Source organism: Astatotilapia calliptera, chromosome 18, assembly GCF_900246225.1.
Source record: "Astatotilapia calliptera chromosome 18, fAstCal1.2, whole genome shotgun sequence".
NCBI lineage: Eukaryota > Metazoa > Chordata > Actinopteri > Cichliformes > Cichlidae > Astatotilapia > Astatotilapia calliptera.
Window position 1 is genome coordinate 2751293 of NC_039319.1, and position 23342 is coordinate 2774634.

The window sequence follows — 23342 nt, forward strand, 5'->3', positions numbered from 1 at the left end:
CAGGGCTGCTTATCTGCTTACTCACTATGTGGACTGAACAGAAAATAAGATCATGATGTACATTTAAAATCTGATCTCAGAAACCGGCTGGTGTGTCAATCAGACACTTGTTTGCACTGGACAAGCAGCACTATGTACTGACCGTGTTAATACTGATAACAAACAGCGTTGATGATCTTTGTTTGTGTTACAGAAGCTCAACAGCCGTGTTATGAGTTAAGCCAGTAATTTACTGTTGACAGCTGTGCGCCTTGAGGGAAATCATAACAGGTCAGACCGGATCTCCTGCCCCAAATACACCCTCAGCATCCAGACACACTAGCTCCTCTCTGCAGGTCAGAGAAGAGCCGAGTTACAGAGAGACGAAAGACGCTTCTTACGAGTTTGAAAGAGGAGTTTGGCAGAAAGACGATAGACGAACTGAAACCTGTGATTTCACTGTGATCTTCCAATTGTCTTCAAGACCTGAGTGAGCACAGAAGGATCTGGGTTATTTTGACAGAGATCTGGATTTTTAATCTCATATTAACGATCCGCCTGTGTGCAGGTACCTGCTCAGATTTGGCTATGAAGGAACCGACGGGCTCATTTCTCCCTCTGGTCTGGAGATAAGTGCTGCAGTCATGACTGTCAGTCTCCTGCTGCTGATGATGACCCTGCTGAATTTCACAAATGGTGAGTTTACATTCAGCTGACACAGAGACCTGATTTCTGTCTGAGCCCAACACACAATCACATGAAGGCTCTGCAGCATTAGGTGCTGTTCACACAAGATCAACTAACAGGCTGGAAAATCCTCCAGGAGGGAGTCTGGCTGCTGCTTTACCAGGATTTCTTTTTGAATGGGATGGTTTATGGAGAGTCCACACACACACACACACACACACACACACACACACACACACACACACACACACACACACACACACACACACACACACACACACACACACACACACAAATCTGGATACTTGATTAAAAAATGGAACGTCATAGCTTAATGCCTTTTATTGTTACATTTTAATTAGTTGAGCTGTTGTAGATGAACAAGCTCGGCTGCACCGGTGATGTCTCGGCACAACACGACTGAAGGAATCTGTGTTATCTCATGTTTGTTGAGTGAAAGCCAAGTGAGCAGCATCATCATCATCATCATCTTTATTCATAAAGAACTTTAAAACGACTGTATGCATAAATTGTATGAGTACAGATGAGTATGATTAGTCATATAAATAAATACTAAACATCAAAAATTATTGGAGGTCTTCTAGTAAAATCTATCACAGATGAAGAATCTGATAATTGCATTAAAAATGCACCTAAAGGCGTCATCAGGGCAAACACAGCAGACAGATCCAGGTTCAGGGAGTCGACTTATTTGAGGTGAAGTCATGTAAACAGCGAGCAGCAGTGTCACACACACGTCAGCCTAAGCCACCACAAAATTACTCAGATTTATGAGTTATTAAATAATTACAGCCCATATTCGTTTCCTCCCCCCTAAAAAATTTGGAAAATAGAAAATATGTCAGTAATACAAATGTGACACCTACACAAGAAAGTCCACTGCAGATCTTACAGTGTAAGTGGACTCTTGTATTGCCCAATCAGACACTCGATTCTTGCACGCCACAGTCACTGAAGGAGGAACATCAGCTTCATCAGTATCCAGTCTGACATCCAGTGGATCTTAAAAATATTAATTCAAGCCTTTTGAATAAGTGTAACTTTTACAATAGTTATTTTTTAATGTTGTTTTCATCACATCTACCAACTAATAATACAGTTAATTTGACCATAAATGAAAATGATTGAGTTTCCTTTTCTCCATTTCTTCACTGAACCCCGCTTTGAAAAGACCAACCTGCCTTATTTCCCCTCATCCTGACGTGTGTGGAGCCAATGCAGACAGTCGCTCTGTCACGTACAAGCAAACAAAGCCGAGACGAGTGTGCTTTGCTCAGAACTCATGGATGCTCCTCAAAGTACTGATCATTACTATCCCTGTTATACCCGTGTAGAGCTGTACACTACTCTCACCTGGGCTCAGCAAGCCAAGTGAAGTAAAAACTGACATGCATGACATTTATGAACTTTGGGGGCTTTTCTTTATTATTTTGGGCTTTTTGAAACTTTACTTAATGATAACAATTTATAATGAATGCATTTAAAAATAGATACAACAACCAAAATGAGGAACAAATATTATGTCTTAATGTCAAAAACCTCTATTTGTTATGCTGCAGCTGAACTGGAGTCGGTTTTACTATAATACCATTTGGTGCCAAAAGATGGTTTAGTGACTGTAGTTTAACTTGTTGCAGTGGGAGGTCAGTGGCAATAGTAACTACCAGTAAGAAGGAAACACCGATAGCTTGAGCACAGTCAGTGCAGCAATGCAGCGAATATGGACGTTCAGCAAGTTATGACTCATGCTGGGCTTTAGCATCAAGTTATGGCATTTTTCTGTGCAGTATGTTTGAGGCACACGGTTAAGGCCAGATATCTTTTTCCCAAACTAAATGAAACCAATCAGAAAACTGGAAACACAAGTGCAAAGCACAAAGTGAACCTTCTGACTAATAAATCAGTGTGTGTAACGATGAGATGCAGGCAAACAGTATTAGATTAGATTGGGTTTATACGTGTCTGCAGCTGGAGCTTCAATTTCCTTTTTTAATATCCATCTGATGTTTTGATTAGTCATATGTCACCAGAGGATATCAGGACGTGTTCTGCTCATATTAAATTTGACTTAATATTAAATTTTTTATGATACCTGATTTATAACATTCGATCTGACATTTTACTGTGGCTGCAGATGTTTGGACGCTACCGGCTCCTGGCAGTGTTTTCATGGAGTCTGTCGACATGAGACACATGCTGAGGTGGCCCCCCCTGCAGGCTTCATGCAACACTACACTTCTGTACTCTGTCCAGTATCAGGGGTAAGAATTGTAAAAAATGCTGATCAAATATTTGCTTACACTAGTCCCCAACAGAACATCCATATTGAATGATCCATATTAAAAAGTCATACACAAAACAAACTGATGATGACTTTTAAAAATATGAATTTTAGTAAGAACAGTTTGGAGCTCAAAGTCAACCTCATCCTGTAGCTCAATACAGAGAGATCACTTTGAAGAATTGAAATATGGTTTATTGAGGCAGAGTTTGGGGATTAGACTCCGATGAGACATCACGGCAGTCAGAATTCCACGGTGAGAGGATTTAGGACAGGACGCCGCAGAGTGTAGATGCAGGTGGTGGTGAAGATGAAGACTGAGGCTTGGATGGAGCTCTGACTGAGGTGTCTGTGAGGTGGAGATGGAGAGGAGGTGGGTTGAATGAATGAAGGCCTAAAAGCGGGACTGAGAGCACAGATTTAAACTACGCAGAGTAGAGGCTGATTGAACATAAAGGCGAGCAAGAAGACTGGACTAGAACAACGACGTCAGTGTTGAGACTGAGAGCCGACAAACAAACAGCACCGACTCTCGTGTCTTTGCTGCAGACTGACAAACACAGAAATGACCAACAGGGTTTATTGCATGTTTGTATTTGTATACAACGACAGCTAAAACTAAATGATCCTGACAGGGAGACATTGTTCTTGATGTAATTCTAACCATGTGACCTAAAACAACAGGAGCAAAGAATGATCAGCAGGTACGTCTGTGTTCATAGCTGGACGGAAGTGTTTTTGCTTAGTGCTTTATTCTAGTTATTACAGCCTCAGTTTGTTCTAAGTCACCTGAGTGTAAGCCACAAAGATTACAGCTGTTCAGTCAGTAACAGTTTCATAACTGAGAGAATTTCAGTGTCTTTTCTCACTGCAACACAAGAGAGACGTCTAAAAACCACCTTTAAATTAACGAGTAAATAACTTCCAACAAATCACTAACAGTGAGATCATAAGACCTGTTCGAAAAACTCTCACCTGTGGTTCCACCCTCTTTTTCTGCTTTGGAGGCGTAGCAGCAGTGTAAGACCTGGCTATGGGTGTAAGGCTCGGGTATGGGTGTATGCACCCCAACAGTGAAAGCACACAGATGCATGCAGATGCAATGATGTTTATAAAGTTTTACAACCATAAACTTAATTATTCCTCTGCTTTTTATTATAAATATTTAAAGACAAAAATCATCCTGGTGTAAAAGCTTTATGAGCTCACACCAAAACCTAACGATAGACAGGCTCAGCCACACCTCTGATCCTCTGATAAATGTCATAAATGCCACCTAACAGGTTGACTCTGACTGAATCCTGAGTCATTGCTGTGCTAAATCTTCAGTGATGTGCAATAAACAACAAATGCAATGAGGACTGCTGCGTGCGTGGTGGAGGAGGTGGAGTCGTGCAGAGGTGTATTTTAAAAGCTCCTTTAAATGAAGCTAATAAAAACAGCTTTATCAAAATTACCCAGCGAGTAGCAGGAGGGGAATCACTGAGGCAGGAAAGACAGATTTATAAACAGTGACACTCAAAGAAGCTGTTACACTGCAGAGAGTTTATTGGTTGTATTTGTTCAGACCTACGTTCCTCCTCAGCTCCAGCACCATAGTTTTCTTGAGAAGAATCTATTATTACCTCACTGTAGCTTCTCAGAAAGAGGAAGAAAGTTCAACCACAGGAGACAATGAGTTCACATCATGTTTAGCATCTAAAGATGGTAAATGGACTGATTCTTATATCGCTTTCTACTCAAAGCACTGTATATAACAGAGGTAGATTAACAAAATATGGACATTAAAAACGGGGATAATTGGATTGAAATGCAACAGCTGGTCACTAATATGACTAAATGAACCAAAAATTGCTGGATGAAGAAATACGACTGTTATATGAACTTTTAGAGTCTCTGTTCTGTTCCCAAGAAATATCTAAAAGAAAACTAAAACTCTTTCTGTGCTCGACGTCCGCAGAGAGTTTGAGCTGGAGCATCAGAACGGCAGGTGGATGGAGGCTCCAGGGTGCCAGCGGATCACGCTCAGTCACTGTGACCTGACCTCTGACCTGGGATCAGACTCTGACTACAACATCCGGCTCAGAGCGCATTGCGGCTCGCAGCGCTCCGCCTGGACCAAACTCAGACCTCCCTTCAATAGGAGACAAAGTAAGACAAGAGCTGACAGCTACGTCTGTTTCACGGCTGATGTTCGGTGTGTTTATGGATGTTTGTCTTCAGCTGAGACGTATCTGTCAGGCAGGAAGAGAAAAGTCAGGCACTAAAGGAAAGAAAGAGGCCTTGGTTTTAAAATATCTGATAGATAGTAAATGTGCAGAAAAGTCCATTTGAATTTTTGAATTTTTAAATATGTGAGACTTACTTTGAAGAGCCCACGTGATCCTGTGAACCTGGCCAAGAAAAAAACATTTTCTAATAGAAATAATAAAGAGTGATTCCTGTGTGCAGCCAAGCTGTCGGTACCAAAGATGACAGTGATGTCAGCAGGCGACGCCATCCAGGTGTCGTTTGAGACTCTTCCTCTGACGTCAACCGTCGATGTGACCGTTTGGAAAAAAGGCGCAAAGCTGCAGGTCGTTATCTGATCTCCTTTTCTCTTTATTTCTAGTTCATGTTTTCATTCTTGCGTTTGCTCCTTTCTTTTCTTTTCCTTGATTATTTATTTTCGTTGAGATTGTGATTCCTTTCCTTGTTTCTGTTTTCCTTTTTGTTTCCGCCTGTCCTTCCATTTCTTTTAATCCACCTTTATTCTCACGTTTTCATGTTTTCTCCCCACACTCTTGCTTTTTGTCCCCTTTTCTTACACTGTTTCTTTTTTCGTGTCTCCTCCTTTCTGACTTAATTTAATGACACAGTTTAAGCTTTGTTTTTTATGCATTTGCTGTATTCTTTGTTTCATTGTTTAAAATAAAAAAAAAACTCACATTTTCGTTATTTTGATCTCTTTTAGGCTGTCGTGTACTCGATGCCTGCTGAGGAAGAGGTGCTACACATCGCCGCCCTGCAGGAGGGAGCAGTGTACTGCGTCACAGCGCAGACTGTGCTGAACTCAGGGTTTCGCAGCAACAGCACTGACACCCAGTGTGTGTCCATCATAGGTACAGGCGTAAACACACACACACACACACTTACTTTCCTAAAATGTTTTAACTTTGAACATGTTTCTAAATTACTATAAAATCTGTAGGTCATGCTTAAATATCCTTCTAATTTAAAATGTATTTCATAAAATATTTTCTTAGTTTCAGAGATGTTTCTCTTTTCATAATACCTGGTAGTTCATTGAAGTTACAACCATCATCACATCACAAAAAAGCATTTAATAAAAGTCTTCCCTTTCCCAAAAGAAATCCAAATTTTAAAAAACATTCACAATTTTAGAAAAAGATCTTCACCATCAAAGCCATTCTCTTATTCCACATGATCTGCCTATAAAGTCTTTACTTCACAGAAACATCAAGATTTGTGCTTATAATTAAATTAAAATATGGAACCTTCCTCGTTGTCCAGATGAGGCTTTTCTTAGTTTTGGAAACAGTGGTCCTTGTTTCCTCATCAATTATTCAAAATAATTAAATGTTCAATTAAAAAATATCTGAACATCACCAAAATGTGAACATTAGACGCAGAGAAAAAACAATAAAATCCAGAAAGAACCTAAAGAACTAAAAGGTCTGAATCTAATTCTGATCATTGAACAGACATTTTTTTAAAGCCAGCATTTATGCAGTGAACTAAAAGAGCGCTCACTGAGGTTTTGACTCCCGACTCATCTGCAGATCCAGATGCTCCTGCCTGGAAGACGCCGACCACCCTGACGGTGACGGTCATCATCATGGCGGGACTCCTGTTTGTTTTATTCTGGTCCATCGTTCACTGTCGTCCAGAAACCTGTAAAACACATTTCCATAAAGAGCCTCTGCCACAGTCTCTGGTCAGTACTACCTCTCATCTACACAGACAGAATACCTGTGGTGTAAAATATCTGAACCAGGAGGTCACAATTTATATCAGCAAACCTAACAGCAGCAGTACTTTAGCGCACCCTGCTGGTGATACACTCATAATTATTGTTTCTACCGAATATCTGACACCTAAATCATAAATACACATAGTAAAGAGTGTTACTGCACGTACTGACTAAGTTTGAGGTTCAGTGTGAAGTAAAATGATCTACTGTTTAGTGAAGTTTTCCATATCTTGGTCTGTTTTTCTACAGAGAGGTAATTGGGACATTCAAATCCCAATGAGCCCTCAGGAGAAGGAGCTTTGTGACCAGATGGTGATGGAGCCAAATCAAACCTCATCACAGACTGATGCTGCACTGATAACCCATCAGGAAGACTAAACCAAGCTGAAACTCACTGAGAATCTACAGCAGGACAACAAGGAAGTAACGTCGTGCTACAGTCCTGCAGTATAGCTGTTGGAGGGTCACACGGAGCAGCACGCAACATTTGAATGGTCCATTTATGACCCTCTGATCAGAGTTGGAGGTGGAACAAGAAGCCCCTGTGAGCCCCGACAAAGCTGACAAGTGTTTACATTCCCTGTTGACTTCTCTTCAGAAGAAAAAACTGGGTATTTGTGTGACTTTTAAAGCGCTACGAAGCCCACAGAAGGAGGTCAGGATTTACTCAAGATTCAAGCAGATCCACAGTGGTAGTAAACAAAGATGTAGGGAAGAATTTACGTTCTGTCTTTGTTCTTAGCTCTGCCTTTCAGCAACAATGCTATTGAAAGATTTGTGAAAAAAAAACTTGGGAAATGAAGAGACATTTTAAGTATTACTGTGTAACTGCTGATTGTGAAACTGTTAAGCAAATGAACCATCACACTTTGATTGTGAAATGAAGCAGTAATGAATCAAGCAGGGATACAGGCATATTTTCACCGAGTACATTTAAGTATATTACTCAAGAAAATATATTTACCAACTAAAGATTACATTCTGTTTGAATTGAACCAGTATGAGCTTCTTACAAAGCCATCAGTCCAGCAGACCAACCACAGGATTCACTACGCGTGTCAGTCTGTAAAATTCAGTTCAAAAGTTGTGAGCAACATGCTGCCTACAAATTAAACAAACCATCAGACCTGCAGTAGGAGCTCGGACTGACTTCATCAGCTTCTTAATATTTTGGTACTAAGAGTTGTTAATGCTCATTTTAGAGCAAGCTTTACAAATCTGTATTTAAAACACTCTGATGCCAGACTCTGTTCTTGTTATCTTACAGTGCTACCTCTTTAGTTCTTTTAGAGTGAAACTACATGTGTTGATTTCTAGCTGGTGCTTTACGTTAACGTCGCCTTTGTTAACGTGTATAATTAAACTGCAGTGATGTGTAGGAGATGCTGTCACATCACTGCTGAAAATGTGCTGTTAGGATGAAGTTATAATTAAAGCACATGCAGTGTGTCATGTTTTTGAAATAAGCTTGCTGTGACGGAGCAGATATTGTTGGGTTACAGCTAAACACTTACAGATGAGCATTGTTTATTTTCTGTAACCTTAGACCTGAAGGGTGAGCCATGAAGTCAGGTCAACATTGTCAGGCTTTTGTGGTATTTGCTGGCTCAACAAAACCTGAAACCTCAGTCAGAGAAAACCTGTATCAGAGAGGTCACACTCAGTTTCTGTGCTCCAGACTTTCTGCCTCTAGGAGAAACTCTATACCACACTTAGAGCGTGCTGTCGAGTAAACAACCAATGTGACAGAGATGATTTTAAACAAATGTTGAACGTTGATCTACTCTGGACCGAGTAATGAGCTCAGTGTACTTATTTTGGTCCGTGCATGTGTATGTAATGTGAGGCATATAGTTTGACTGCTTTAGGCTTAAATCCTGCTGTAGAGCTATGTGTATATGTACATATATATGTTGTCATTGCAATGTTGATGTGTTATATATATATATATATATATATATATATATATATATATATATATATATATATATATATACATATATATTCAATGAGGTAAATTCATTGAATAAACGTGTTTGTGGATTATCAGCCTTTAAATCTTTTTACTAGGTGTTCTGTGTTCTGCGCCTCTTGTTTTTGCCGTACTGGAGTTGTGATGGGTTTTAGCCTCCCTGCAGTCTGAATTGGATGGATGTGTGGATATGACACATTTTTGTTAAGGCCATGATAATATTTACTGTTTTAGGAAAAAAAGAAATTAGATTGTGAGAAGCGTCTTCAGAGAGCTTCATTATTGCACTGTATAACCTATGAGGAAACTTACAGCAGGGCAATAGCCCATGTCAGGTATTATCATTGGAAACACTCTAGAAGATGAGTATTTAAAGTTTTGCTTTGTCGTAAATTTGTGAAAATTGAATTATTGAAGTGAAGTGGAGAGAGAGAGACCCAAATGCAGGCACTGGCTTATGTGCAATGAGTGAGCTTTACTTACACGTGGTGTACACACAATACAACAGGTATGCACAGACACGAGCTGAACACTATCAGACATGGCAACAGAGAGGGAACACAGAGACACAGAACAGAAAGAGCTCAAAACACAAAACCTGAGAAGTACAAATACTAGGACAGAAACCAAAATATTAACAGTGACTGTTTGTCACCTGTTTATAACTCGAGTTACCATCTTTTCTACACTGACTGCAGTACAGAGTGAGTGAGATGCCAATCTGTGCAATGAAGGATCACGACAGACAGCAGCTTATGTGCTCTCAAGTTTATCAAAGTTTATTATTTAATGATGTCACCATCATTCAGCAGGCTATTACAAGAATAGACATAACATGTAACTCAGAATAAAAATCTCTTATATCAATGATATTTGCATTTTATGACATAAAAACATTAAGCAGGTTTAAAACATGGAGAACAGTGTGTGTGTGTCAGGCATTATAAACAGTTAAGAGGGAATAAAATAATTGAATGAAGAAATAAAACAGTTATGTTGTGATCAGTGTTGTATGTTATTTAGGTTTTATGTTGTCTAAAGTGATGTAAAAAATGATAAAGCATTAAACTGTAAAAAAAACAAAAAAACAGAAAACATAGAAAAACAAAAGAATTGCACAAGTGGTAAAACCTTAAATTACTTAATATTGTTGTTGCTGGCTGAGATTTAATGCCTCCAAATATTTGATGCTACTTCTGTCTTTATTTATCTTATTTTATTTGTGAATTGTCAAAGATGTAGCATCAAGAATGTTTAATTAAATTTCTCCACGTGAGCCATGAGCTCTGCTTTTTCCTTCATGGACGTCAGAGACTGAACTCGTTGCTTCCAGCCTGGTTTAGCCTCAGATTTCTCTCCTTCAATAAGCACGTCGATGTGTTCTAGAGTGGACAGAGGGTTTGGCTTCAGTGCTATCTCTTTGAGTCTGTTCAGACACTCTGCAGATCTCTCCACCAGTTTCACCACCTCAGCCTGCAAACAGTCGTACTCAGCATTCAGTTTGTCAACCAGTGCTTGAACAGTCATCTTCTCTCCTTTGGCCTTCAAGTACTTTTTTCTCAGCTCCTTTATTGTTCATTTCTCTTTAACTTCTTTATACACCCATTTGTACTTCTGATTATAACGTACATTCCAGATGCATTTCCCTGGGCACTCTGTACAGTATCCGTCTGGCCCCATTGCTGCACAGCCACGTTTATCTGCATCATTTGCTGTCTGGCAAGGGTAGTGACAGGTGTAATGACACTGCTTGCAATTAGTGATGTAGTTTCCAGGATTCGAAATATCCTCCGGAACAGGGATTTTAACAGAAACTTCAAACTCAAAGCTTTCATTTCTGCTGATCTCTGCCTTGCAGTTTTTAATTTTTTCCCTCGTCTCTTTTATCTCCTCAAGCTTGGCTAACCCAAGTTTCACCTGCTCCTGCAGACTCTCAACTGAAATCTCGAGCTGCTTTCTTTCTCTGAGGACTTCCTTTGTCAGTGTCAAGCTTTTAGTTTCTATTTTATTCAGAGCAGCAAAAAACTTCTTTATACTTTTCGTCCCCATCTTCCAAAACATCTGATTGAAGTCCTCTTCATCATCATCATTATCATTGTCATCATCATCATTCATGCTTTCTGCCACAGCTGATTTGTTGTTTATAAACAGCGCTGAGTTATTGAATTTGAAGTGAACCGGCAGCCCGTCTTTTGTTTTAGGACATGGGACTCCTGCAGCATTGATCGCCTCGAGAACTGATGGTCGTTGACTGTCGGCAAATGTCACCAGGATCCTGATGTTTTCTGCCACATCTTTGCCAAAGATTGAGAAAACAGAATCAAACACATATTTCTGTGTTGGTGTGAGTCGTGCTAAAGCAGCCTGAGCTACAAAACACACAGCATCGATTTCACTGACACCATGTGAGGAAGTGAAGAGATTACGTAGCTGCTCTACGATCTCTCTGTCTCTTTCTATGCCTCTTGTATCTCCAAAGCCTGGAGTGTCCACAATGATCAGAGAGAACGGGATTTGAAATCCCTCCTGGTGGTTGATTTTGTACACAGCGACTTCAGAGGTCTGACTGTGAGCTTGTGATGTTGACTGAGTTTCATTCACCAAGTTAAAGCGATATGGATCCTCCCATTTAACACCTAAAATGTAATTGATCATCCCGTTGATGAGAGTTGTCTTCCCAGCACCGGTTGCGCCCATAAGCATTATGGTGCGATTAGGCTTACTGGACTCTTCTCCAATACTGAATCTCTTGCATCCATCGACATTGAATGTCATGTTCTTTTCCAGGTGAATCATATAAACAGGGAGAAACCCTGGTGGTGTTTCAAGTGGTTTGCTGACTTTTATTTTAACAGCATCTGAAAGCTTTATGGAGCCTCCTTCTTCTTTAAAAAACCCAGACATTTCCTGTTGTATTGTATATTATTTTGTGAACTTAATGGAAAAGTTATTTTTCTAGTTCTAAAAAAGCAAATATTTGAAATTATGTGCAGTCAACTTAATGTCTTCTGAGGTGTTTTTTCTATTATCAAACTGTTCTCCCACTAGGAGCTCAGTCTGAGTGGAGTTTTTTTTCTCCTGCTCTTACCTCATGTTATGTATTTTCGTTGTTTTTTTCCTATCAGCCGACCTTTCTGACATGTCTCCCCATATATATATATATATATAAACAAAAAAGAGCTCAGTGAACATGAACTTACTGTGAAGTGCACCTTTTATCAGAAAGAAAGATGTGGGCCCAGTGTTCTTAGTTTCTTGTATTTTTTGTATTTCGTTCCTTATTTAGGCCATGTTTCCTGAGTTGTCCTGTTGTGTTGTTCCCTAAGTGTTTTCCTTTCGTGACTCTTACCCCCTGTGTGCCCCTCTTTGTGTTTATTCCATGTTTCCCCTGCCTGTTATGGCTATGTTCTTCCTGTGCTCTCTCTCTCCCCTCCTGTCTGAACCCCCGTGTACTTCCTGTTTTACTTGGTGACTCCCGCGCCTGTATACGTCATGTTATGTTCACCCCGCCCTGTCTCGTTATGGTTATCAGTGTCACCTGTGTTCCCCATGTGCTCCCACTTCCCTCGTTAACCCTCTGTGTATTTATGTCTGCGTCTCCCTCAGTTCTGTGTCGCGTTCTCCCTCATGCTGTGTGGATCTCCCTGTGTCTCTCTGCGAGTGTTTAGTTTCTTGTTCCCAGTTTAGTTTTGTATGTCCTACGATCTGCCTCTCCAGCATTAAAGCTGTGATTTTTTTGAGTTCATCCCCTGAGTCTGTGAGTTTGCATCCTGCCTGCCACACAGCGATCCATGACATTTAATGTGGCAAACAGGCGCACGGCCCTCCCCCACCCACATACAGGCTTAGCCATGCTGCAGCAAAATATAAAGGAAGTTAGCTGTAGATGACATAAAGTAGTTTTCAAACTAAACTAATAATAATGAAAGATGTTGAAAGTTAAAAATGAATTATTTTAATTTACATGTTGTTATGCATTCGTCTTCCATTTTAGTACATTTTGAAAAATAAAATTTGACAGATTTTTTTCTTTGTTTTCTCCTCTCTCTCTTTGTGTGTGTGTTTGTGTGTTTTTTTGCCCTGGGTACAGGAAGAAGAACGTATGGTGGAAGTGAACAGGACAGCGACCGTGTAAACAAGTATGAATTCTCAGAAGTCCTCCGCACCCTCATTCACAGCAAAGCTGAAAGTGAAAGAAGAGCTGCTGCAGGAGAATTGCGCCTGATGCCTACATGAGCTTCAGATGAACACAAAGGGTCTTCATGACCAACAATCACATGTGAAATTTAGACAAATATAATGCCAAATAAAACTGGAGTAAACTCATTTATTCCAGAATGTATACACTAAATGATGTTTTCCATAGGCCCAAGAACAGCACACAGCACAAGATCTGTACAATTACTGTTTCTAAACTGTTTCATAAATACTGCTCACATCAATGCACTTACAGTAGCCGCAGTAAAACCAAGAGGAAAATAATTCAAGTTTATATTCAATGGACCAAAATGTAATGACTTGGATATGGAGTTGGTTTCATGTTGATCTATGACTTCATCTAGTACTTACCAGGTGAGGTAAATGAGGTAAATACAATCTCATATGAGTAACATGACCTTTTAAAGAACTAAGCCGAAATGCAGAAGTAGTGTTTCAGGAAAAACTTCCTTAGACAGCATTCTGACTTTTCTGTATGACTTTCAACAAAAATAATTTGGTGCACAAGTTTGATTCATTTGGGCTTTTTCTAATTTCTTAACATTTGATTTGCTGTAAAATGACAATCATAACTTTCAGCAGTGATTAGGTGAAGACCCAGTAGGTGAAGGAGTGAATTTTTAATGTGGGTGGACGGAGGACAGATGTCTTAGCTAACAACACAAACATCACAACAATACAAACGTAGTTATAGTTTGACATTTATTGATGCATCCATCATTCACCACAACAGACGTGAATGCTATCATGGACAAAAACATAATGAAGCTCATAAAATGATTTTATATATTAGTAACATTCACATTTGCACAAATGTGACTTTGCACTATATTTATCTTTTTTTATCCCAAATTTAATTTGAAGAGTTAAGGTTAGAAAATTAATTATTACAATTTAGTTCAATGTAAACAAAACAGATTAAGAAATGATATTGAAATAAACCCAAAGCTGAGAGTAGCGTGTGTCAAGCAGACTGTGGAGAAGAGCAGAACAAATTCAACCAGAAAATAAAAACTCATTTTTGTCATTGTGCTGTGTTTACATCTTAAATTACTTGCAGTAGTACAGCCAAGTGGTGAAGCACGCACTTACATTGCAAAACAAGTTCAAACTGAACTGTGGTGAAGTCGTTCTCTGACTCTGGACGAGTTGCCTTGTTGACTTGCTAAGCATTAACATCAAGTGATTCTTGATGACGCAGGAGTTTCTTGCCTTGCTCTATTTTAGCCATTGTCTCTGCTTTTTCCTTCATGGACCTCAGAGACTGAACTCGTTGCTTCCAGCCTGGTTTGCCCTCAGATTTCTCTCCTTCAATAAGCATGTCGATGTACTCTGGAGTGGACAGAGGGTTTGCCTTCAGTGCTATCTCTTTGAGTCTGTTCAGACACTTGGAAGATCTCTCCATCAGTTTCACTACGTCAGCCTGCAAACTTTTATACTCAGCCTTCAGTTTATCAATCACTTTCTGAACAGTCATCTTCTCTCCTCTGGCTTCCCGATACTTTTCTTCCAGCTCCTTTATTGTTCTTTTTTCTTTAACATCTTCATAGCCCCATTTGTACTTCTGATTAAAGTGTACATTCCAAATACATTTTCCTGGACATTGAGTACAATATCCATCTGGCCCCATTGCTCCACAGCTCCTTTTATCTGCATCATTTGCATAGGCACAAGGGTAATGGCAGGTGGCATGACACTGCTGACAGTTGGTGATGTAGTTTCCAGAGCCAGAAATGTCCACCTGAACAGGCTTTTTGACAGTAACTTCAAATTCAAAGTTCTCATTTCTGCCGATCTCTGCTTCATATTCTTTAAGTTTTTCCCTCGTCTCTTTTATCTCCTCAAGCTTGGCTAACCCAAGTTTCACCTGCTCCTGCAGATTCTCAACTGAAATCTCGAGCTGCTTTCTTTCTCTGAGGACTTCCTTTGTCAGTGTCAAGCTTTTAGTTTCTATTTTATTCAGAGTGGCAAAAAACCTTTTCATGCTTTTTGTCCCCATCTCCCAAAACATCTGATCAAAGTCTCCTTCATCATCATCATCACTCATTCTGTCTCCTTCAGCTGATTTGTTATTTGCAAACAGCGCTGAGTTATTGAATTTGAAGTGAACCGGCAGCCCGTCTTTTGTTTTAGGACATGGGACTCCTGCAGCATTGATCGCCTCGAGAACTGGAGGTCGCTGACCGTCTGCAAATGTCACCACAATGCTGATGTTTTCTGCCACATCTTTGCCAAAGATTGAGAGCACTGAATCAAACACATATTTCTGTGTTGGTGTGAGTCGTGCTAAAGCAGCCTGAGCTACAAAACACACAGCATCGATTTCACTGACACCATGTGAGGAAGTGAAGAGATTACGTAGCTGCTCTACGATCTCTCTGTCTCTTTCTATGCCTCTTGTATCTCCAAAGCCTGGAGTGTCCACAATGGTCAGAGAGAACGGGATTTGAAATCCCTCCTGGTGGTTGATTTTGTACACAGCGACTTCAGAGGTCTGACTGTGAGCTTGTGATGTTGACTGAGTTTCATTCACCAAGTTAAAGCGATATGGATCCTCCCATTTAACACCTAAAATGTAATTGATCATCCCGTTGATGAGAGTTGTCTTCCCAGCACCGGTTGCTCCAAGAACCATTATGGTGCGATTAGGTTTACTGGACTCTTCTCCAAAACTAAAACTCTTGCATCCATCGACATTGAATTTATCATTTTTTAGGGGAATGACATAAACCGGGAGATGTCCTGAATGTGATTCCAGCAGTTTGCTGATCTTTTTAACAGCATCTGAAAGCTTTATGGGGCTTTTTTCTCCCTTAAAGCGGCTGAACATTCTCGTTTTGTTTTATATTAATTACTAAAGTTACTATGAAGACGTTGATCTTTCGTTGATCTTTCTCGCTCTGTGCAGTCCGCATCAATATCTTCTGCTCTGGAGGTGTTGTTCAGGCCCAAATCTGAAGAAATATGAAATGTACAAAATATAAATACACAGAATTAGAGTCATCAAGTTTAAATAGAAATGATCTGTGCTTAACAATGACTGTGTATCTTAAGTGAGGGAAGACATTATATCGATATTGAGGGAATGGCATTCTGCTCTATCGCTGTACTCATGGAGATGTCGAAGAAAAAAATGATCTATTTTTTTTATGTAGAATTGTCGCCTTAGATCCTTAAATTAGCTTAAAATGGCTAAACTACACAAAAACCACCACATTTTATTCTAAGCCCAAAAATTATCCCCACTGAAAATAAAATCTTATGTTAAGATTTTAGTTTGGACTACTCACTTTCAGTTTTAAATTTATATATTATTCTTTAATGTGGTGTGACTTTTACCATTCAAAGCATGCAGTAAAATTTTACTTTTGTCTGTTTTCTGCAAGGGTGCTTTGCTAATGAAAAGATAAGTTTGGGCCATTATTGATAATGGAGTGTGTGTGCACGCGTGTGTGTTTGTGTGTGTGGGTGTGTGTCCTCAAGTCCTTTCTCCTATAAGGCCACACACTGGGGGTGTCCAAATTCATAGGCTGCATCCTCCTGAGGCCGCATTTGTAGGCCGATTACGTCACAGCGATGCGACGAAGGCTGTCCAAATTTGTACACTCCTCCAAATGTGTCCTACTTTTCCCCAGATTTGAAGGATGGGTCGGGTGTATCCTTCGTGGCCCACCATGTCCCAGAATTCATAGCGCAGCCCAGCCAATTCCAGTTTCCAACAATGGCGGCAGCTACTTAGTTTTAATATTACTCTTATTACTCTTTCTGGGTCACAAAATACACTTTTAGGATATTTTCAGGTGAGAATGTAGCTGTGTAAACTTCAAATATTTGCTCGGTTTATCAAGATATCACGTTTGCAAAAGTGCTCCGATGTTTTTGGAGACGTCTGTTACCTATGGGCTCAAATTGTGGTCATAAATATTTTGTACTTGTAAATCAGGATTTGTGTGTGTAAAAAGAATTTGTGTGTGTACTTAGCAAAAAAATACGTGTGAAACTCTGCACTCAAGTTTCAAGTTTCAAGTATGAATTTTGACCCTATTTTTCTTCGTTTCATCTGATTGGCCAATGTCATGTCAATCACAAATTTAACAATCCAATCAGAGAACAGATAGGTTTGGCTATTGGAGGGGTGCTTTATGGAGCTTCAGGTCCTTGAAGGGAATAAATGCCCTTTACATGCCAGCCCAGCGTTTTCCTTCATCACCAGGAAGGAAAACAGTCTGTGGTCGTCCGAGTTTGGTGATTTTTGTGTCACAGGACTACGTGTTTAATACAGGGACCTCCAGAGCCTTTTCAACAGCGCTGCAGACCTGGGGGGGGGGCAGTGTTGTGGAAATGACACAGTCTTCACTAGTGGGGATAGTTACAAAGCTTTCTTCGTTGTGAATTAGCGATACATGTTTTTATTGAACATTTGAAGATAAAAAAAACAGAAACTCTTGTAGAGGACATAAAGTCAGAGATGGAAACGACAAGGAGCAGGAATTATTGATTTTTAATGTCACAATTCCAACCCTGCTCCTTTATCCGTTCTTCGAACGGCAAAAGTGACCCGAAATAGGCGCTCTGGTGGAGTTACTTTGTGTGTGTGTTTATAAGTAGTTTTAAACCTTGTGATCCACAAAACAGCATAACAGTGAAAGAAGAACTGACTGCGTTACAGTCAGAGCAGGAGCAGCGGCTTCGCTCATGCGCGATTCATTTGCAGTTTGGACGCACAGGTGTGAACATCTCCTGCAGCTGGGGGAGGACTATCCTCCGCCCGTGAGCGGGCAGCACCGCTGCTTGTTGAGAGTAAGAGCAACACGCGCTTTCACGTCAAAAAGTCGTCATAAATAAGTCTCCAATAACACCAGAAAAAGTCGCCAGATTTGTTGCTGGTCGCTTTTTAGAAAAGAAGTCGCTAAGGAGGTCTGAAAAGTCGCTCAATATAGCGACAAAGTCGCTAAGTTGGCAACACTGCCTGCAGTTCAAAACAGCGCCCCCCAAACAGCCAAACCCATCTGTTAAATTAGTGATTGACATGACATTGACCAATCAGCTGAAAGGAAGAAAAATAGGGTCAAAATTCATACTTGTAACTTGAAACTTGAGTGCAGAGTTTCACACGTATTTTTTGGTCCACACACAAATTCTTTTTACACATACAAATCCTGATTTACAAGTACAAAATATTTATGACCACAATTTGAGCCCATAGTTACCCACCAGCTCGATAGCTAGCCGGGGGTATAACTGCGAACTCCCGGCACATCGTTTTCAGATCTCCGCGGTCTTTCTCTACTCAGGTTAAACATGACATATAGGTCACTTAGATAACTTAAAAATGTTATTGTTTGGCTTTTTTCAGTGTTTTATTTGTTCGTAAGTAAATCGCTTTGGCTGAGATTACAGCTGAATAAACGTCAAACAGAAAACTTATTCAGCAGAAGTGTGAGACGATAAAACATTTACGCCAGTGCCCTGTTATATTTTACATAGCAAGGAGCAGATGGCTGATTTTATTAAACTCCTCCGAGACAGCTGGTGATGCAAAACTGAAGGCTAGACTGTTCAATTTCACAGCAGCTCACTTATAGACCATGAAGGCTGGGTCCTCAGGAGGATGCAGGCTATGAATTTGGACACCCCCACTGTTTTGTAAACTAATTCAGTAACTAATTTAATAACAAAAAAGATGACTAACCTTTCAGAGCTTCTAACATATCTCTGTTGCAAGAACCAAAACAAAATTTTTGTTCTCGTTCAGCTATGCAGCTGTACTGCAGCCATGGGTAGAAATATGCGCAGTAGTGGAGGAGCAGTCACTATGGAGATGGCAAGACTTTACAGCACACAGGAGGCTGAGTGTGAGTGTGAAGACACACAGAGGAGGCCTCAGAGGTAGAAACTCTCCAAGCCGGGAGACTGACAGACCTTAGGCATCCTACTCAAATCCTCTCAAACAAACTAGAGTCTGCTGGGTCGATGGTGGTCATGTCTTTCTGTCAAGGCAGCCCGTGTAGCAGGCACCGATTTGCAGGAGTCAGATTAGACTGATTGCATTGGCTAATTGTGCAGCTCCTCGGCCAAAGGTGGAAAAATCATTTTCTGTCCAGTGAACCACCGGTCACCTGACTCAAACAGGCTCTCGTCCACACTGTTCTTATTTTTAAAGTGCTCTCCAAACAAACATTACTATTAACAGCTGGATTTTCCTGTTTGAGTGCAGCTAGCCAAACGGCGCATACCTACTTACTGCTAAAGAGTAGTGATGTGTGATACCACTGATTTCGACGTATTTTACGTCCACATGTGACTCCGTTTACGCTCAGCCATTGTTGTGAGTGCGCACGCCAGCAGGGGCTGCGACACAATTATACAGCCGTATTTCGCACACGACTATAAATGATGGAAGAGGAAGTAGTTCCTTCCAATTTAGATGATCCGAATGTTATACTTTCTTTCCACTGCGTTCCTGTAAATGAAAAATTATAAATTTACCCCAAAGTACTAAAATATCGATATTTTAATATGAGAATCGATTCTAGAACATAAATTACTAGTATCGGAAGAATCGATATTTCAATATCGATCCGCACATCACTACTAAAGAGACATGAAAGTAAAAGTGGACAGTCTATCGTTTCTTTCTTAGCATAAAACTTATTGTTTCAGCCAGGAGCAGCATGTAAGTGATCCCCTTAGACTGATTTTTACTTTTAATGTCCTTATTTTCCTCTGAGTTATCGATTCTGTCACTGGCCTTTATATGTGTAGCATTTCATGTCCCCATTAATGTTATTGTTATTGGTGACACTATGATGATGATGATTATTATTATTGATTGTATCATTATTATCAATTAGATCCTTATTTTGATCTGCATATGTATATGTGTGTGCGCGTGTGTGTGTGCATGTGTGTGTGTGTGTGTGTGTGTGTGTGTGTGTGTGTGTGTGTGTGTGTGCATGTGTGTGTGTGTGCATGTGTGTGTGTGTGTGTGTGTGTGTGTGTGTGTGTGTGTGTGGGTGGCAAAGTGCTTCCACGCAGTGTACCAGGGGTATGGAGAAAAGTTGTCGCACCATAGGCATGAGGAGTGTGTGTGTGTGTGTGTGTGTGTGTGTGTGTGTGTGTGTGTGTGTGTGTGTGTGTGTGTGTTTGTGTGTATTTATATGTGGAAAGGAAAATATGTAAACATGAATATGCTGCAATAGAACTAAAGTATCCACTTATAACCACGAGTAGGGATGGGTATCGTTTAGGTTTTATCCGATACCGGTGCCAAATCGGTACTTTTGAAACGGTGCCGGTGCTTAAACGGTGCTCAAACCGGTGCTTAAAGAATGGAGAACACAAAATTGGTCCAAAAACCTCATGTTCAGCAGTTTTTTTGTAAAAAGATAACAATGTTAGCCTTTTCTGCAGCTATGGGGCATATATGGTATCACTCTTGGCTGGAAGCTTAAACAATGGAAAAAACACAAACTTTGTCCTAAACCTCTCATGTTTAACTGTTTTCCACTTTTTCTTTGGTCATTTTAGCCTTTTTGGCCAGGGTGAAGGGAGTATCTGCCATCAAACAAGAAGACAGCCGCATGTAGCTATGATGATGTTTGCTAGTTCACCTTACCTGCATTAATGTAATAACGTGGTTAGCCTACTCAACGTAAATTACACACGAACAACATTAAGCTCCTCACGCAGAGAAGAACGGCTGCTGCTGCATCATCATCCTCATCATTTCTGCTACACTGGCAGGGCTAGGGGCCAGGACTCTCCTCTTCGGGTTTTTGGGGATGTTGCATAACAGGCAACCCACCCGCAGTAGATGCGCTCGGTGTGAGGTCTCGCAGCAAGCTATCAAATACGGCGCATTTCTGGGCTTTTAAAAAAAACGCTATGCGTCGCCAGGTGTTTCATCGGATTTGATGTGTTACCTCCTTTGACAGTATCACAGTATCAGCTTAAAGCACTTGTTGCTGCTGAGTTTGCATCTTTTGCTGTGAAGTACAGCCAGACTTTTGACCGCTTCGCCTTGGGCATTTTTAATCTGTAGCTCTGCTCTAAAAGAACGTACGTACCTGGCCCCGCTAACTATTCTCGGAAACTAAAATGATTGGCTAGAAGTGTATCACAGCTCAGGAAAAAAAAGCACCGAAATAAAGCACCGAAACGTGCGCTGCTTTTCGGTCTGGTTACTACCGTTTATGTCAGAACCGGTGCCATCATGGCACCGGATACTGGTACCCATCCCTAACCACGAGTGTCTTGTAATGTCTGTTTAAAACGTGCCTGGCAGCACATGGTACATAGTCATTTGTATTGTAATTTATCCTGAAACCTCTGAACGTAATAATTTTATAAGCAGATTTTCCACATGCAGATCAGTGAAGTTCCTGCCTCTGTAAGATTAAAAGTGTACAGAAACAAGCAGCACTGGCATTGTTTTCATTTTGAATATTTAATGTTTAAACTTTTACGTGGGTAGTACATTTCTAACCAAACTTAACTTCATGCTAGTGCATTATGTCATAAGCTAACATCATCAGTTGTCACCTTTCAGTCTAACTCTGTCCTGTCTGAAAAACCCATCAGATTCATTTATCATTAGGATTCCTTTTAGTTTTGATTATCACAAGATTACAGAACACAAAATGGAGTGAAAATAAAATATTTATTACATTAAATTTTAACAAAAATCTTATAAGTTATAAAGCTTGTAATTACTGTAGCATGCAATGTTAAAAGAAAACCTATCCAAACAATACAAACTTTACATAAACCTTGTGTTGATCTTAACCTCCACTGGCACGTGGTGCTCAGGCACCCCTTACCACATCAATAGCCCCTTTTTCAGTTTATACAACTCAATAACAGATAAACAGTAAAATAACCCCTCAGTTTATTTGTCAACTTACCACTTAGTATGCCTCTGACCAGTAAGGGAGAGCAAGTCTGCTTTACTCTGTGGCTCCTTTTGGGCTTTTATGCAGTGTGCACACAGTGTGTAGTGTGCACATTTCATGCAGTGTGAAAAACGTGTTGTTTGGGTACACTTCAGCAGCACTACATCGAAACCTGAAAGAGGTTCACTGTCACATGTTTAACTATTGCCAAACCAAGTTATCAGTTATTGGCAAGCTAGTGATAACAGTAGCTATAGAGAGTGCAGAGTAGACAATTGTTGGAGGAGAACTTTGGAACTTTTTTCAAGTTGTCATGATTGACAAAATGTGTAATTTGACACATTTTGTCAAATCACAAAATGTTACAGGTCATATTTAAAAGCAGCTGTCGAGAGAACCTGAAGTTTTCAGGGAAGTTTTCAGTACACATTTCTATCTTTGTTTGTGCTGGGGAAGAAAAGGGAAAAAAAAGAAAAAGTGAAACATATGAGTTAAAAGACTCACTTTGTGCAGACTCTTCAGCGATGACTGAATTGCAACTGATTTTTATACTTGGAGAAAAAAGAAAGACAAAGAAAAAAGTAATCACATTTAGAGGTACATAGAGTTTAGAGTTCCTTTTTTTACTTATTAATTTAAAATAATAATTTTGTCAATAAGATAATTTTTAAAATGTATATTTAACATTTGTACATTTACAATTCAAAATCTTCAAATTTGAAACACACTAGATTGGCAGGAACTTCTGTGACACGCGTCAAGTCAGCGTTCGAGCTCGTCATGCCCAAATCGGTACAGAGAATCACGAAATTCTCTAATTCATTCAAATTAGTCTGGAAGGACAGATGTCGTGATCCTGGCTGAATCGACAGCCAGTCTGTGGTTACTTTGTGCCATAATGTCTCTGGAGACTTCGTATTTTCTCCAGAGTAATCGATTTGATAATTGAGAGACAAGCTCGCATCTATTAAATACTTTCTTTTCTAAATCAGTGTTACAAAAATATTGTCACGTGTCGACCAGATTCAGACGTAGAAACTCAGTTGTGCAAGTAAAGTGATTTTATTTACAGTGAAGGTGAGTTGTGCTATTTATAAAATCTTCTAGTTATTCACAGTTCAAGAGTCTCTTATGTACAAGGTCCAACAAGGGAGGTGATTTCATGCTTCCAGGTTTTCTAGAGATTCAACGTTTCCAGAAAAGGAATTCTTTGTGGTCAGCGTGTTGTACGTTTGTGTACTTGGGGGGGTTGACAGCAATATTAGTGTTTATGAGGGTTTCTTTTCTTTGCCCCTTTTGTTTGATACAATCATTTGT

General features: G+C 40.0%; 2 protein-coding genes across 4 annotated transcripts; one reads left to right on the plus strand and one right to left on the minus strand.

Annotated features, from left to right (window-relative positions):
• Positions 1-303: 303 nt before the first annotated feature.
• Positions 304-8868, plus strand: crfb16 (cytokine receptor family member B16). Its single transcript, XM_026149342.1, has 8 exons — positions 304-469; positions 548-675; positions 2822-2948; positions 4929-5119; positions 5420-5544; positions 5922-6069; positions 6751-6905; positions 7191-8868. Exons 2-8 carry the CDS (start codon positions 624-626, stop codon positions 7317-7319), a joined length of 927 nt encoding a protein of 308 aa, XP_026005127.1. The 5' UTR covers positions 304-469; positions 548-623; the 3' UTR covers positions 7320-8868.
• Positions 8869-13816: 4948 nt separating this feature from the next.
• LOC113010246 (uncharacterized) lies at positions 13817-22182 on the minus strand. 3 transcript variants are annotated; one of them, XM_026149233.1, is made up of 2 exons: positions 22038-22182; positions 13817-16085 (listed from the first exon to the last, which is right to left on the minus strand). In XM_026149233.1, exon 2 carries the CDS (start codon positions 15959-15961, stop codon positions 14297-14299), a length of 1665 nt encoding a protein of 554 aa, XP_026005018.1. In that variant the 5' UTR covers positions 15962-16085; positions 22038-22182; the 3' UTR covers positions 13817-14296. The 3 variants fall into 3 exon arrangements, with proteins under 3 accessions (XP_026005018.1, XP_026005019.1, XP_026005020.1); XM_026149234.1 differs by lacking the exon at positions 22038-22182 and adding an exon at positions 19376-19486; XM_026149235.1 differs by lacking the exon at positions 22038-22182 and adding an exon at positions 18824-19367.
• Between the last annotated feature and the right edge of the window lie 1160 nt (positions 22183-23342).

Coding starts and splice junctions, on each gene's coding strand:
- crfb16 (XM_026149342.1), top strand. CDS start 624: ATGACTGTCAGTCTCCTGCTGCTGATGATGACCCTGCTGAATTTCACA. Junction 5,120..5,419: donor TCCCTTCAATAGGAGACAAA/GTAAGACAAGAG, acceptor TCCTGTGTGCAG/CCAAGCTGTCGGTACCAAAG. Junction 6,906..7,190: donor AGCCTCTGCCACAGTCTCTG/GTCAGTACTACC, acceptor GTTTTTCTACAG/AGAGGTAATTGGGACATTCA.
- LOC113010246 (XM_026149233.1), bottom strand. CDS start 15,961: ATGTTCAGCCGCTTTAAGGGAGAAAAAAGCCCCATAAAGCTTTCAGAT.